We start from the raw sequence: 17651 nt of genomic DNA on the forward strand, positions 1-17651 counted from the left end.
CCCTTTTCTGCTTTAGAGTAAGGAATCATCCATTAGTTAATGTTTTATATTTATTCCTGGAAGTAAATATGCTGGTGCTTCCAGGAACATCACTGATGTTTCCAAAAGTAATATCTGATTAGCTTACAGACAGACCACAGCAACTACTACTACATTTTTCCTAAAAATACGCAGCAGATGAACTGATCATTCTCAGTTCCCCTGTAGGTGTGAGTAAAAGAGTGTATAGTACCCTGTGATAGATGGACACCATGTTCAATTTTATTCCTGTCCTGCATCTAATGATTCCAGGTAGACTCAGGACCCACTGCAATCCTGACCAAGAATTAGTGAATAAGAAGATTACTTATTAAAAAATACTGAATAATTGGCATATCTATTTTCTATGATGGAAATTTAGTCGAACCATCATCAGACCCAATCTCATACTCGTTCGCATCAGGGACTCCTGTGACAGGGATGAAGCTCACTCGCACAAACACAGACTCAAACATCTGTGTCTGTCCACTGGGCCTTTAAATGGCTTTCACTAAAAGCATCTTGCACTTTATAAAAAAAATCCTACTTGGAATATTTCTCCCACTTCTGTGACATAACAACGAATCCCTAAACTACAACTACGACTTTTCATAGAAAATCACTCAGCCATATGGCAGATGGAAGATTTAGCTGGATAATTCCTTCCATTTTGCCACAAACCTCTTTCCTTTACTTCATATATCTGACCAGATGCTCACACACGCTCACAACTGCTCACAGCTGCTTTCACTGATAGCAAATGGGATTTGATAAAGATTTTTAAATCTACATATATAGCTTATGTTCTGTAGTCTTTGATAAGGATCTTAGTGCCAGTAAATCCATGTGTGTGTGCATACATGTGTATGGGTGCATTTAAATGTGTGTATTTGTACACAACACACACACACACACTGGTTTTTGTAAGACAGTCCTTGTGGGACGATGTGAGTACAGTAATACATTACAGTAATACACAGGGATTACCAGGCTCTATGTAAAGATGTTTGTGGGTTGGAGAGGTGAGTTCTGATACAGGATTAAGTAGAAGTGTGAGTATGTGTGTATGTGTGTGTATGTGTGTGTTTACCTTGGCAGGTGTTATTCTGGAATACTCTAGGATTACTGAACATGTTGAGGTGACTGGTACATGTGGTCATGCCTTCATTACAGCAGCCTCCTTAGTCTAGCAGTGTAAATCCTCAGTATTCCACAGATAAGGATTCCAGTAGAAACAAAACAAGTGTCAGTGTTTAAGTGTTTATATATACGAACATTTAGTGAGAAATGTTTTAATTAGTGTAATCTGTAGATTCTGTCTGAACAGGTTCAGATGTTTACTATTTTTTTCACAACTGATCCAGTTACTTTCAGTTTTACAGTGCAGTGTGTCTGCATGCGCTTGGTGTCGGCCTATACTTGACACTGATTTGTGGAAGAATGTGCATCTACTGTCAGCGTGTTTCCATTTAGGACAGTTGTCTTTCCAAGTTTGCTGAATCCATGTTAGAATCCGACAGCAGAATAGGAAGATCAGATTACCCTCTGATTGATTTATTTCTGTTTATATATTAAAAATGATGTATAGTTACACTAGAATCACAGGAATCACCAGCGTAATTTGTTTTTCCATATATATTAAAGAAGCTTATTTGGGAAATTTCTATCAAGTTCTCTTAAGTCTCTGCAGGGATCAACTTCATACTAGACTACATACGTCTGCTATGTTCTTGCTGGAGTGTGGAGTGTGCAAGTGTGATGGATCTGTTTAAACCAATAGGGTATTGGAATTTTATATCTTTATATGTCAGATTCACTCTATCTGGATGGAGAGATTTATCTGGATAGGGGTTTTGAACGATGAGAAGCCGGAATGAAAATAAGCTGAAATGAAACAGGAGTAATGAGGCTGTTTTTAAAATATAAGGAGTAGAAACTACACATATCTGTGGTTGGCATATTTATATTGTTTGATGGGTGATGATGGCTGTTCTGAACTTTCTGTAATTGGTCTAAAATGCTATAAACAAAACCCGACCATGGTTTAGTTGATCCCTGGTCTGTAGCATCTTTCACACTTGCTGTTTTGGTTCAGTCCAAACTAAAAGGCCAAAACAATCGTCTGGACCAAACAGTGCAGTTGTGAAAGTATCCTATGATCTCATCAGTACTGAAGAGTACCTGGAAGAGAACTGAAGAGAGTCTCTTTCAGAGTTCACTTATATTATGAACATAAAAAGCAGCAAGGTCAGCGTCAGCAGGTTTACTGAGTTTAGTTGATGTAAAAACAGCTATATGTGAAGAAGCGGACAGACAGCGTGGACGTTAAAAGGAGAGTGGTCAGCCTTTCCAATTACCGCCCACATGTGTGTTGAGTCAACACTCTTTAATCAGTTATGTAGGGCAGCTCATGGCTTGCATGCTGAAGATAAAAGCGAAGAGCAAAGCTGTAGCACTTGGCATGAACACACACTCTGATAGAGGAACAAGCACTGCCCCACTTCTTGCTGACAGGTGCAGGAAACCAAGTGTCCAGAACAAAAAAGGACAGAAGGGGGCGGCTGAGAGAGACAGAGAGAGAGAGAGAGAGAGAAACAGAGACAGAGAAAGCTTTATAGCTCATTAATATACACTCTGTATACAGAATTTAAATGCACACAATCACGTTGCACTGTCCATCTGCAGAATGACATCACTAGACATCTGTCCACACGGTGCAGACAGAGAGGGGAAAAAAGTGTTTCGCTTATTTTACACACAAAACATACGAACCACAGGGTCAGAGACATGTTCCGAGCTCAGGCCTTTCAATTAGTCTCCCAGCAACCAGGCATTAGCTACGTCACTCAGGGACAGAGATAGTGGCAGACGCTCATGTAGCGACAGAGCGGAGCGAAGCTACAAAGAAGAAGATGGAGAGAGGGCTGTATCGTCTTGCTGTAGACTGTCTGAGAAGCTCTGCTTGGATAAAGAGAGTTTTTTTTTTTTAGAAAGACGTTCAGAGTAGATTTGGTCAAGGACATCTGAAACTTAAAGGATAAGGACAGGAAACTTAAATCTAATAAAAATATAACATGTATAATATGTGATCAAACAACCAAACAATGGAGAAGCCATCTTTAAAACATCATTTTACTAAAATATGCTAGCATGCTACATTTTACTAGGGATACTAATGGACCAGAAATATAGAATAATGTTTTTGCTAACCTTTTTTTTTTAAAAGGGCTTAATAGTCATCATCAGAATAATGTTGCCCTTTAGCCTTTTAAAAATAAAAAAAAATAATACATTTTGACTGTTTATTAGAAAACTTCCAGCTTTACTTTATATTTGACTTTTCTTGGACAGTGGCAGAATGGACAATTTTAGAATGGACTGAAATTTTTCATTTGATTAAAAACATGATTGAATTGCAAACATGGGGGTCTAAGTGCTTCAGCGGACTAAGGCACTACTTGGTAATGCTGCATCAGCAGCAGCTTATAAAAAAAACCCTGACAGACTACACGTGTCGGAGGAGGCATGTTCTAGTCTTCACCCTCCTGGTGTTGGGGCATCACTCCCTGGGGGATAGGGGGAGTACAGCTGAGTAGGTGGGATAATCAGCATAGCTAAAAAAAAAAAAGTAAAACATGAAGAAACAAAACTGTGTACATTTTGAATTGTTTACCACCACTGTGTGGATAGCTGAAGCTGTGCCTCAGTGAAGTATACTCATCTACTGTCCCTCAGAGAAGAGAAGAGCATTGCCCCATAACTGAAATGAGAGATGGGCAGAGAGTTGGCAGAGGAGCGTCGTGTTGGCACCAGGACAGAATCCCATCAAGTCTCGTCCTGAGCATCGCCTCTGACTGTGCTGGCAAGGACGAGCCCCAATGCGTCCAAAACTATTTACTCAGTCTATTATTGAGACAAGGGTCTGTTGTGTGGCCAAACAATCACAGCCCAGAATCTGTGTGTGGAGAGCAGTGTGTCGCTTTGGTGACATCTCAATCCGTCTATCATTCCCCACCTCTATCTATCCCTCTCTCTCTCTCTGTCACACTCTGCTGGCCTTCTCATCGCAGGGTGTCTCTACTGATTATCATTCCATCCTGCGATAGTCCATTAGTAAAAGTGTCTGTATCTCCGGCCCAGCATTGATCTATTTTCAGAGCCACTGGCTTTACAACAGTGCCAACCTTCTGCAATGTTTTAGAGAACGAGCGAAAGAAAAAGAGAGAGAGAGAAACAGATACACTTGTGAATTTTTTGACGTCTCTTGAGAAAGAGGAAGAGAGAAATGCAAAGTGAACTATAACATAGAATAATATGAAAGATGAAAGCAAAATTAGGACAATAAGGAGGTACACAAATAAGATAAAGAGGAGAACAAAATAATCGCATGCTCCAGTAGCTGCATGTCCAAACTTGATCAATAGAAAAATATTAGTGAAATTTATCAAGAGACAGCTCATCCTCAGGCTGGCACTTTTCTATGTACACACACACACACACACACACACTCACACAGATCTGGTGTAAAATGGCTGCTTCATACCTAATTAACAAGCCCGTATGTCCATGATATAAGCGTCCAGATAAGGTTTGAAAATAATTGAAATCAGACCAGATTGAAATAAGGGAAAAAGGAGTGTGGGGTGTGGGAGGGAGGGGGGAGTGAGTGAACATGAAAGGAAGGAGAGATGGAACGATACAGCTTAAATGAAGCGAGCCAGGGACAGGAGGGATTAGTGGTAATCAGTATAATATATTTAGCCCTGTCTGGATTGTGTTATAGCAAACATGCTTCAAAACACCTCAGTAACACGGCTAGTTTCCCTTCGCTCTGAGCAGCCAGTGAGGGGGTAACATGCTACAAAATGCTACAAAAAGAGTATTAGTACTGTATGTAATGTGTGGAGCATGAATCAGATACAGGTTTTATAGTTATTTACTTTAATCAGAAGTGTGTTAATAACACACAATAACAAATACTTTTGAAAAACTCTCAAATATCAGCTGTCCATTCGTGTATTTATGCTAAAAAGTAAAAAGAGGGTAGTGGCCTTTTAAATAATGTTTACTGTAAATGCTTGTAGCCATTACATCTCCCTTGGTACTTATACAGAGGGGTACAGATGTGTTTGGGTTTTTGAGGATTAATAAGTTATGTAGCAGTTTCAGCCAATTTTGAGCCCAAATATGCAATGAAAAATTGGCCAATTATGTAGCCGATGTGTACACAGATGATTATAATGCACAATTACTGTTTGTTTGCAGACTTAACCATTAGAGGAAATACGTGAACAGTGTCATCCACAGTAGAGGGCACAATTTACGTTTAATTTTGGTGTACAGGTGTTTTCTGTAGATGATGTTTACATATTATATTTAGATATTCAATACCAATAAAGAATGGTGATGTCACTGATTTCTATATAAAGACTCTATGGACTGGGGGTACAATTTGCAGTGTTTGTGTACTGCATCAAATTATAATAATTTCAAAATGTGCAAAAAAGGTCAGTTTTCTATTATAAATCTTTGTTAAATATAAGCGTACAGTATTACAGTACTGAAATTATATAGTATTTGATAAACAGTAACTACAAATGGTTGTTTAAATGTTTTCCACAGTCATGAGCCAGCTCATTAACAGGAGGAATAACCGCCAGAAATCATCATTATGCTGGTCATTATTTCTCCTGCATGCAAAGCAAAAGATATTCAGAGTTCAGAGCTTCTTTTTTTCCCTCATAAAACACAGCTTTACGAGTTCTGGTCGTCTACTCGGCCTACAGCACTTTTTCTGTTGTAATGCAGCACAAAGCACAGTTTGGAACCTATACCTTCCTCAACTCTGCTTTTTCAAAACAGTAGCCAGAGAGTTAGAGCCTCCACCTTACAATACATTGTTCATGCAGAATATATTTTTTCTTCCACCTACAGAACTCTAATTGTGTTCTCCTGGTGGATACAGTGCCTAAACCCGGCCTGTTCTGCTTCTGAATGTCATGAATTCTGCTCTTCGTCTTGTGATGTTTCACTGCAGGGCTTTATATTATTATTATTATTCTGCAGGATATTTGCCGCCTAACTTGTTCCACAGGTTTAAAAAAAAAATACACAGTTCCCATTCCAGATTAATCAGTCTGACTGCATGATCCGATTTTACGTATAAACTAAAATTCAAATTAATTTTTGTTAAGAATGAATCGAGTGCAAAAGTGCACGCCTATCTATTGTATTTCTGTTGGATGGATAAAAAACATTCGGGATATATCTCAGGCCAGACATGTACTCATTCAGAGCAGGCCGCCAAGCTCTAATCCACATTTGAAATCATCTATTTTTTTCCATTATACATTCAGTTCAATTCATTTTCATACATGCCCAAGTCATAGAACCCTATTTTAGTGATCTATTGGAAAGCCGTCAACAGCAGGTAATAGTGCTATAGTCCATAGCTATAGCGGACCTGCACTCGTTTAATGTTTTTAATCCCTAGTTCATCACGTTCACTCCCAACCCTTTTTGGCCACGCCCAAGACCCTTAGCTTAGGGTGTACTCACACTGTGCATGATTTGGTTGAATTGTGCTGGAGCACAGTGCTCTGGCCCACCTCTTCAAACAGAAGCAGGGTACAGTTTAGTGATCTCACTAGTCAAACAAGCCGTGCTTTAGGAGGTAACCGTGCCCAGGCAGTGTAAGTACACCTAACCGTACTGACTTATACTCATGTGATTGTCGTTTTAATCCTCCCACTTAAACTGCTCACCAACTCTACGTTTCCTTTAGGAAATCCACTTTTTTATTTTTAACTTTCTTTTTGCCCATGAAGTGACACCGGACTGCTGACGGCAGTCTGCTCAGTGCAGTTCTCACTGCAGTCTCTAGCTGTATTCATTCAGCATAAGCACTATAAATGTTGATGTATGATGCTCATTATGCAGCCATGCCGCGGTTTCCTTTCAGTTTATTGTCAGTGTTATTGAGCTCACTCTCTCTCTGATGAGCATCTCTCCCAATGTAATGTGTCTCAATCTTACTTGAGTTATGAGTTATGAAGCGCAATAATGCAGCATCCGGCACTCTTTAAGACGGAGAGACTGTGGAGCCGAGGAAAAGATAAAAGTCTTGGGAGCAGGAGCGACGGATGAGCATCGCTGAGAGCTGAAGAATGTGACATGATAGTGGAAGGAATCTTGGGAGAGGCTTGTGTGTGTGTGTGTGTGTGTGCTTGACAGGCAGAAACTGAAGATGTTTGTATAGCTGGGTTTGTGGTTGCGGTGGGCTTCTCCCTTGTGATGGATGTGCAGGTGCACAGAACACACCACAACACTTGAATCTCAATTCAAGTTTTATTGTCGTGACCGACCACAATTCACAGATAGAAGCCTGCATTTCAAATAGAGATGCACCACAGTATCTGAATCATACTGGTGCCTGCAGATAACACCCTAATGGAATCTGGATTAGACAGAAGTTTAGATTTGACTTTTTGCATATGTTTTATTTTAAAAGAGCAGAATGTTATATAGATGCTTTATACATATCAGATTTTGGTCAACAATTCCCATATCAGTGTGTCCCTAAATTAAAAGTGGAATAATCTGCAGTGGCCAAGTCAATCACTGGATTTGAACCCGTTAAAGGTAAAAAGACCCCCAAACTAGCAACAACTGAAGACCACTGCAATAAAGGCCTGGCAAAGCATCATAAAGGAGGAAATTCAGTGTTTGGTGACACATATGGGTTATAGACTTCAGGTAGTAATTTCATTCATTTTACTTATGGTAAGGTTAATTTGTCCAATTTCCTTGAGCCCCTGAAATAAGGAGAAAATTGGCTGCAGTTTTAAATGCTTCATATGAAATTTATTTCATTGCAAATCCAGTATGGTGGCATGCAAATTCCAAAATATGAAGATTGTGTAAAAAAATGTGCACCTAACTGTATATAAATAGATTGTTTACTATTACATATAATACATGACAGTGGCCTCAATAACTCTCACTAATCATTTCTTCTAAAACCCACCTTTTTTTCCTCAAGACCTACAGATTCAGTGATGTTGAATGAGGTTGTCTCCAGTCACAGAGGATTTTGTTGTGTAATGAATGCTTGTGCTCAGTCTCTGCAATGGGCTTTAATATTGTGCATCAGGTTTCCTGTCTTTTTCCCAGTGTTTCCAGAAAACACTCTGGACCTTCTACGACCCAGACTAAGAAAAGTGTGTAAAGAGATGAATGAATGGGTAGGTGTGTGTTTAGTTTATTAGGAAAATTGGCTCTATAGCTGCAGTTTAAAAACCCATCATGAATCTGACAGGCCATCTCTTAGGACTCTCAAAAACTTATTTATGGCTTTTATTAGAAAGATATTAGTGAATGAGGCACAATGAGTGAAATTTACACAGCTGTCCCAATCCAGTTCAGTGCTTTGGGGTTGTGCCTATCCAAGTATGTTTTAATGGATAATGTTTTGGCTACTTTAAGCCCAAATCAGGTCCATTACTTTTATTTTACCGTTCAAGCAGATCAGAGCACCATCTGGAGTCCTCTAGATGCCAGATACCATTAACAGACATTACTCAAATTCTATATAGCGTATAGACACACACAGTCAAGTCACAATATTATGACAGCCTCCTTATTTCTGTGCTCACTGTCCATTTTATTAGCTGATCGTACCGTTCTATAATTACTGTATAATTACTGTAGTCCATCTGTTTCTCTGCAAACTTTATTATGCTCCTTTCAATTCAATTCACATTTATTTATATTGAGTTTTTTACAACAAATGTTGTCACATAGCAGATTTACAGAGATACAGGGCCAAGCCTCTAATGAATAAGCACCAAGGTGGTGGTGGAAACAGTGAAGAGAACACTGAGAGATTTATGTCAGAAGAATTGTTTTTTTTATAATCTTTACAAAATTTAACAGGTATCCTGTGTAGGGATGAATGTATTTGTAATTATACCACAGTTAGTTCCGACCCTGCAGTGTGATTGGCTGAGAGGCGTTTTATGAGTGTTAGCCGGTAATACACTGTAACTGAAGCTCTCCATGTATTCCTCCGCCACATAAAGGTAACCTAGCAACCATGCAGCACTTACAAACCAAATACAAACCAAATGCGATGTTATTATACACCACTGGAGGGTGCTGGATCCCATAGACACAGAAATGCCATGTCTCCAATAGGTGGCGCAGGCAAAGTCATGGTCCCACAAATAAATAAGCCCAGTGATTAAAAAACATGCATTATTTCACACATTATCAGCCACCTATATCAGGTCAAGAGTTGTTATTAAAATAAATGTTTAAGTGTATGCATTTTCCAGTTAATATAATGTATTTTAAGCTGAATGTAAGGTGGACTCTGGGGGCGCCAAAGTAAACAAAACTTTTAATTCTTAAAAAAAAACGATTTTAGTCAAACGATTCCTGGACTCTTCTATTTATTTACTTAGATTTCCACAATTTTGACTGAAATGACCGATAATGCAAATTACAGCTACAAGCAGAGCAGCAATGAAACTATTTTAAGTCATGGAGTGTTTATAAGCAAACAGATCATATTTTATGTTTAACTCAAAATTTTTAATAAACAGCGATAATGAAACTGTGATATAATCGCAAAAATACACTCTTGGTTCCAGTAGTCCAGTTTTGAGGTTATGAATGCATGCACCAGCTTTTAGCATCTTCCAGGGAGAGTATACTGCAGAAATTTGCTGTATTGTGTAAATGGTAGAAAGTAGTTTTAACTATATTGCATATGTGTACATCAAACGAGTCAAAAATTACCCCTATGTTTCTCACAGTTTTGCTAGGTATAATTAAGTAACCATCTATGTTTATTACAGTATTATCATCCATGTTTAATCTATATTAGGACCTAGTAGAAGGACCTCAGTTTGCCAGTTTAAGAGATTTAGGTACATAGCCTATTCTAAGAGATACATTGATTATGTCAAGTAAAGGTTAATGTCTGTTTAAATAATTTTGTTGGTACTGAATCTCATAAACATGCTAGTTACAGTAAACAAGTCTTTTTAAAGTTTGATCCAGCAACACCTTAGGAACCAACTGTTATACTATAACAAGACCTAGCAAAAGCTTAGCAACAACCTAGCAACACCTTACCTAGAAACACTTTAGCTGTGCAACTACACTTTTCTAGTAAAAGTTTATTGCTTTATTGTTTAACTGCTTTCTTTATGCTTTTTTATTATTTTTATTACATCAGTGACATAAATTTTTTTTTGGTACAAAATGGGTCACAAACAACAGTACTTACGGCAGTAGTAAACATTGTGTATTCTTTAAGTAATGTCTTAACTAGTTAATTATTAACCCTAGTTTAGACTATGGCTGTCTAAGTGAAAGCATTAACGCATGTGATTAATTTGGAATCAGTAATGCGTTATTTTTTTAACACAATTAATCACGCCGTCAAGTTTGACCCCAACTTCTGCCATAATCTGCCCCGCGCCTGCCCAACGTCTGCCCAACGCGCAGGTTTATTTTCTGGAGCAGTTCACTTATGGTGAGAAAACCATCTGCAGCAGGTATGTATAATACACAAAGTTACAAAAAGATATATAACTATAATGATACATATAAATACAATAAAATAAAAAATAGAATGTTAAGTGTAAAAATACAAAAGTACAGTATTATTAAACATTAATGTTAAACTGTAATGTTGAAGAATGTTCTGTAAATAATAACAAATTATTTTGTAATTACCATTAATTAATGTACCTTTACTGTAAAGTGTTACTGGTCATTTTTACTGAAAAAAATATCATCCAAAAATAGTTATCACAGGCCTGACCTATACACGTATATTTCACTGCTGATAAGTGGCAACTTCTCAGGGTTGAAGCACAAGATGCTCATCCCAGAACGTCTACTTTATATAATGTGTTACACAATCACTTACATGACAGTTGAATTACTTTAAGGTCAGTGTAAGAGCTCAGAGTAAATAACACACAATTTATATTAATAAATAATATAGGACGTGCCAGGTTTACTTTTACAGAATTTAACTGTTAATCTCAGAGACGTGTGTGAACTGAGTTTGAGCTGAGAATCAGGAAAACGTGTTTCAGGCTGTAATATTTCACTGCTGCAGCTGTCACCCGGCCGGCTCTGAGCTGTGTTTAAACACACTGCTTAAACTCACACATGAGAGAGAGAGGGAGGAGGGAATGAGAGAGAGAGGGAGGAGGGAGTGAGAGAGAGAGGGAGGAGGGAATGAGAGAGAGAGGGAGGAGGGAATGAGAGAGAGAGGGAGGAGGGAATGAGAGGGAGAGGGAGGAGGGAATGAGAGAGAGAGGGAGGAGGGAATGAGAGAGAGAGGGAGGAGGGAGTGAGAGAGAGAGGGAGGAGGGAATGAGAGAGAGAGGGAGGAGGGAATGAGAGAGAGAGGGAGGAGGGAATGAGAGAGAGAGGGAGGAGAGAGGGAGAGGGAGGAGGGAGTGAGAGAGAGAGGGAGGAGGGAGAGAGAGAGGGAGGAGGGAGTGAGAGGGAGAGGGAGGAGGGAATGAGAGAGAGGGGGAGGAGGGAATGAGAGAGAGAGGGAGGAGGGAGTGAGAGAGGGAGGAGGGAGTGAGAGAGAGGGAGAAGGGAATGAGAGAGAGAGGGAGGAGGGAGAGAGAGAGGGAGGAGGGAGTGAGAGGGAGAGGGAGGAGGGAATGAGAGAGAGAGGGAGGGAATGAGAGAGAGAGGGAGAGGGAGGAGGGAGTGAGAGAGAGGGAGGAGGGAATGAGAGGGAGAGGGAGGAGGGAATGAGAGAGAGGGGGAGGAGGGAATGAGAGAGAGAGGGAGGAGGGAGTGAGAGAGGGAGGAGGGAGTGAGAGAGAGGGAGAAGGGAATGAGAGAGAGAGGGAGGAGGGAGTGAGAGAGAGGGAGGAGGGAGTGAGAGAGGGAGGAGGGAGTGAGAGAGAGGGAGAAGGGAATGAGAGAGAGAGGGAGGAGGGAGTGAGAGAGAGGGAGGAGGGAATGAGAGGGAGAGGGAGGAGGGAATGAGAGGGAGAGGGAGGAGGGAATGAGAGAGAGGGGGAGGAGGGAATGATGAAACAGCTGAAAAAAAACTGACGGCGCAAATCTGTTGCCATGATGCTGCACGTGAAACCGTGTAATCAAGCTTTCCAGGAATTTCACCTCCTGTCCCTCATACATGCCAACTCACAGATTCTCCCACAAACCACACATCCAGCTCTTAAAAAAAACAGCATCTCTACATTTCTGACAGACATTCCAGTATCAGTTGAATTTCAACCCAAGTGCACCTCATTCTATTAATGTGGTTCTGATTAGGTGATCACCTTAACCAGCTCTTATTTAATGAATAAAATTATAAAAAAAAACACTGCTATGGTTATCACAATTCTCTTGCAATAGAACAAGCTGGATGGCAAAACAAGTACTAGGAATACCTCAAAAGTGATTAAAATATTGCTTTCATCTTTAAAATTTCCATCCTTAAAAAAAGATGGCAGTTCACTAAAACAAAGGACAAGCAGCAGACATTGGAGACAACACACACACACACACACACACATATATATATATATATACACACAGTTACCACAGGCCGGCATTTTTGTTGGGAGCATCACTTACACAGGTTTACTGTCGAAGGCAATATTATCACTCTTCCCTCACAATCTCTTCCTCTTTTTCTCTCAGTTTTCTCTCTACATGTTATCTATATCAATAGTCAGATCATTTTCTAACACTGTCTTTTTTACACTGCTCTACATGTCATTCATCCTCGCTTTATTTTATCTCAAGCTGTGTTTCTCATTCATATATACAGTATATCTCATCTGTATTGCCAGGCAGGGGGTACAGGCATATAAATCTACCAGCATTGATCCGTGGAACAGTGGAACTGTGTTTACTGTAAAGATAGTGCTCCAACCAATACTTTTGTGTTGTGTTGAGAGTTAGGTAGATGAGGTAAGATGGTGAACATTCTGCCTACTGTCTCTGAGTGCAATCAAATCCTCACAGCAATGCTCCAAAATATGCATGAAATGATTGTGCTGGACTGGGCTGTTTGTGCCAGCTCGTGTTCACAGATTTTAGATGGATGGATGGATGGATGGATGGATGGATGGATGGATGGATGGATGGATGGATGGATGGATGGATGGATGGATGGATGGATGGATGGATGGATGGATGGATGGATGGATGGATGGATGGATGGATAGATAGATAGATAGATAGATAGATAGATAGATAGATAGATAGATAGATAGATAGATAGATAGATAGATAGATAGATAGATAGATAGATAGATAGATAGATAGATAGATAGATAGATAGATAGATAGATAGATAGATAGATAGATGTCAGCCATACAGAAAGTGCAAATAAACAGTTATATAATAATTTGAATTCAGCAGTGCAAAAGATACGTAAACAGTAGATGAATGAACTAGTGAATGAACTACTAGTGCAAAATAGGGTAGAACTGTAAAAATAGATGTTATAGGCTTCAGCAAGACTGAGAGTGTGTCCATAGATGGGGGTGTGTCCATGGTGTGGCCAGAACTGCCGGAATGAAAAAGTGTCACAGAGTCTTTAGTTTGCTGTGCTGAGAGGAGTTGAATAGTCTTATGGCCTGAGGGACAAAAGACTTTCGGAGGCAGGCAGTGGAGCAGGACTGGATTTTGTTGTTTAAATATTAGAAAGAAAGCATTAGATCTCATAATTATTAGTGTTCAACCTCTATGTTTTTTATATATATTTTTTTTCTAATTTTTTTCCCATTTTCTCCCCAATTTAGCACAGCCAATTACCTAACCCACTCATTAGGACTCCCCCTACCACTAGTGATGCCCCAACACACCAGGAGGGTGAAGACTAACACATGCTTCCTCCGCTTCACGACGTGCTTGGAGGAAAGCGCAGTGACTCGGTTCCGATACGTCAGCTCACAGACGCCCTGTGCTGAGCGACATAACCCTTTGGAGTGATGTGGGGAGAGAGCGCCATCTAGCCACCCGGAGGGAGCAAGGCCAGTTGTGCTCTCTCAGGGCTCCGGTAGCCGATGAACAGGATTCGAACCGGAGATTTCTCCATCATAGTGGAAGCGCTTAGCTCTCTCGGAGCCCCTCCAAGGACACTTCTAAGCAAATAGTGACAGTCTTGAGCATTACAACCCACTGTAGTGCTGTCTGCTATGAGTTATTAATGCTTTCTGCGGCCTATTCCCAATAAAAACTGTGTATTGAGAACTCTTAAATGCCCACACAAGTAGAGAAATGGAATGTCCTATCAGTCTGACACCAACTATCAGGTCTTACTTCAATGATACCTTGTCGTGAGCCTGTGCTCAACCAATCAGGTTCTATGTGACATCATGCGGTACCTTGTTTGTCAATTATTACATTTAAACATTGGTATATGATCAATTTTTTTTTCTGTTTTGAAGTGTGTGTTGTATTTAGATTCAGCAAGTGAATTTTTAATTGTATGTATGCCTGATATGTGTTTGTCTGTCTGTTTATTTTATGTTTATTTTTTATGCTTGATATTTCAGTGCAAATTTTCAGCATCAAAGAGTTGAATTGATGCTCAGCCAGCCTTATTCTCATTTATACAACTGTGTCCTTTATCCAAACTCCATCCTTATTGACCTGGCTCCATTACCAGCCCTCACACACACACACACACACACTTCATTTCCTTCACTAGTGAACAGAGAGAGACGGGAAGTGCAGCTATGTTCATGTGTATTCGCTCTGCATTATCCCATTGATTTCTCACAATCTCACGACAACCTTGGAGATGAAGATGTGTGTGGTTTTCAGCGCTGCAGTGTAATCGTAAGAGAAGCTGGGCCTCAAGCTACTGAATGGATGCAGCTTCCTCTTTCAGGGCTAGCAGCTATTAAACTCCCGCCTCCGGTTTAGATCAGCGCAGTTGTGCGGCCCATAAGCCTTTACATTGTTGTGTTGACAAATGTATCTGGGAGATAAAGATGGGGGCTGATACAGTTGTTGTGAGATCCAAAACCTCTAATCCCATTAGTTTATCTGATTTGCCTTTTTTCTTCCCCAATATCTCTCCCCTTCTTCTCTCATGTTGTTCCTTATCTCGATCCTCTGCGCGGATTTATTCCAGTGGTTATCTTTATCTGTGACGTGCTCTTTATTTTTCTGATTTGTGTTTGTTGAATGTGCACCTGCAGCTTGAGCTGTGTGGGCCATGCAATGACCAAATTGTATATTTACAGTAAATTACTGTTCTTACTCACAGTCTCTCTGTCTCTATCTGCCTTTGTGTGTGTAGGCTGTGGTCTGGAGTTCCTCCTGGTGCTGTGTGGGTTGGAGCTGTCGCAGTCGTGCCCGCGCCACTGCATCTGCTACAGCTCGCCTAGCACGGTCAGCTGCCAGGCGCACAACTTCCAGGTGGTTCCCGAGGGCATCCCGGCGCAGAGCGAACGCGTCTTCTTGCAGAACAACAAGATCCAGCGCCTGCTCCAGGGCCACTTCAGCCCCACTACTGTCATGCTGTGGCTCTACTCCAACAACATCTCTTATATCCAGCCCTCCACCTTCATGGGCTTCACCCGCTTGGAGGAGCTCGACCTGGGTGACAACCGCCACCTGGGCTCGCTGGCTAGCGACACCTTCCAGGGCCTGGGTCGCCTCCACGCGCTCCACCTCTACCACTGCGGCCTGCTGACCCTGCCTGCCGGCCTGTTTGATGGCCTGCACAACCTGCAGTACCTTTATCTGCAGGTAGGAAGTTGTAGTTGCTCAAAGTTGCTCTTCTATCAAGAAATAAATATTAAATTTGATGCCACATCCATGAAAACATTACAGTACATATATCACTGTCCATATTGCAGATAAATGTTCAGGTAGCCCATTCAGATTCAGGTTGAAGGCAGTGTGGTTAATGCAGACAGTCTGTAGCAGTTGAAGATATGGATAGTTGGATATGTGCCTGGCTTTCAGGAAGCACATCTTTCACTGCAGTGTTTCAAAATATCCAAGCGTTCCTAAAGGAGTCAGTTATGTAACACTAGGTAATATACACCCTTTAATTTATGGTACCAACACTTCTCTTGACCCCTCTCCAAGATGCTCTTGTAATTGTGCCTCTCATCACAAATATGTCATACTTTCTTTATATTCTCTTCAGCTGTAATAAGTTGAATGTGAATCTATAAAATGCTTAGCTTGGCACAAAAAACAGCCCTGCAAACATTTGTAAAGTCTTGTATAGACATCAATTTATCAGTCTGCCAGTGCTCCCAGTCCCTGCTGTTGCTGTGGATACATACAACTTGCCAACTAAAGCATGACAGAAGCTGTTCAGAATGTTCAATATCTTGTACGTTTTTGGCAGCACAAATTAATTCTCGTTACACTGAAGGAAAGACCAAAATGGCATCTGGTTCTGATGAAAATTTCAGTAGAAAAAAGCACAGACACCCTCTCGCTGTCAGTAAGGCATGAACTGTTTAATTTATCGAGAGGGTGAAATAATACAGCATATATGATTTTGTAGCATAAAAAAGTCCTTTAATTCAGTACACTGACATGCATAAAGTTGTGGAATAGCAGTATCTAAATTGATCCTGATGTGTTACTTCAGAGGAGGGCTAGTGTTTTTCTAATGTTTTTCTGATGTTCAGATGATTTTTAAAAAGATTTTGTGTCTGAGATTAAATGCTGCCATGGTGACATGAATTGATGAGTTAAAGCAAGGCCTGATCGTGGGGGTGAGATGAATGATACATACGATCCCAAGCATTGATTTCAAAATTCTCAATCCACAATGTCACGTGTACCAGAAATGCATCATTAAAAACATTAGCACAGTGCAGTGGGTGCAGTAATGATTATGACTGAAAGCATCTAATCAGAATTGACTATGTGAACAGACAAGAGATTCTCAAACATCACATCATCCACATTCAAATCAGGAGACCTATATCTATATCGTCTGTGGAACATGTCAGTGTGAATAAATACTGAACAATACATTCAGACATGTGGATCAAATAAAGCACTCAAAAAGCCATCTAAAACACCAATGAAAAAACATACATTTGCATGAGGTGAAGAAAATTACTTTCAACAACATATATAATGGCATATTTTATTAGAGATGCAGATGTTTACAGATGATAGTAAACATTAATGTAATTTGATTTAATTTGATATCTTGTGAGCTACAGTACCCTCCAAAAGTATTGGAATAGTGATTCCATTCCTTTTATTTATGCAATAGACTTTTGTGTAAAAGATTGATTTGAGACAAAAAAAATCAAAAGTTTAAAAGATTGCACTTGCAATAAATAGAGCTAAATGTATATGCTCAGTTTTAGATTAGCGTTTTACCTGTGCAGACTGTGCATTTATAGATAGAGGAGTAACCAACATGAAAATCAGAGAGCTGTCTATGGGTAAAAAACAAGCATTGCCTAAATATTGGCCCAGACCAAAAAACAAATTAAATGATTTAGAATGTATTGAAGAAGAAAGTCATCACTGGTGTACTAAGTAACAGATGCCGAACAGGTAGACCAAGTAAAACAACAGTTAATGACAGAAATATTGTGAGTGCTGTAAAGAGTACTTTTGGAGGGACTTATAA

At 40.0% G+C, this 17651-nt stretch overlaps 1 protein-coding gene across 1 annotated transcript in view; it reads left to right on the forward strand.

Annotated features, from left to right (window-relative positions):
* The window catches only part of LOC103047081 (reticulon-4 receptor-like 1), a 196463-nt gene that overhangs the window by 175421 nt on the left and 3391 nt on the right, over nucleotides 1-17651 (forward strand). The window contains exon 2 of the mRNA XM_007229775.4: nucleotides 15333-15784. Coding sequence (XP_007229837.2) covers nucleotides 15333-15784 — 452 coding nt within the window. The remainder of the gene's footprint in view (nucleotides 1-15332; nucleotides 15785-17651) is intronic.

Source organism: Astyanax mexicanus, chromosome 20 (assembly GCF_023375975.1).
Source record: "Astyanax mexicanus isolate ESR-SI-001 chromosome 20, AstMex3_surface, whole genome shotgun sequence".
Lineage (NCBI taxonomy): Eukaryota > Metazoa > Chordata > Actinopteri > Characiformes > Acestrorhamphidae > Astyanax > Astyanax mexicanus.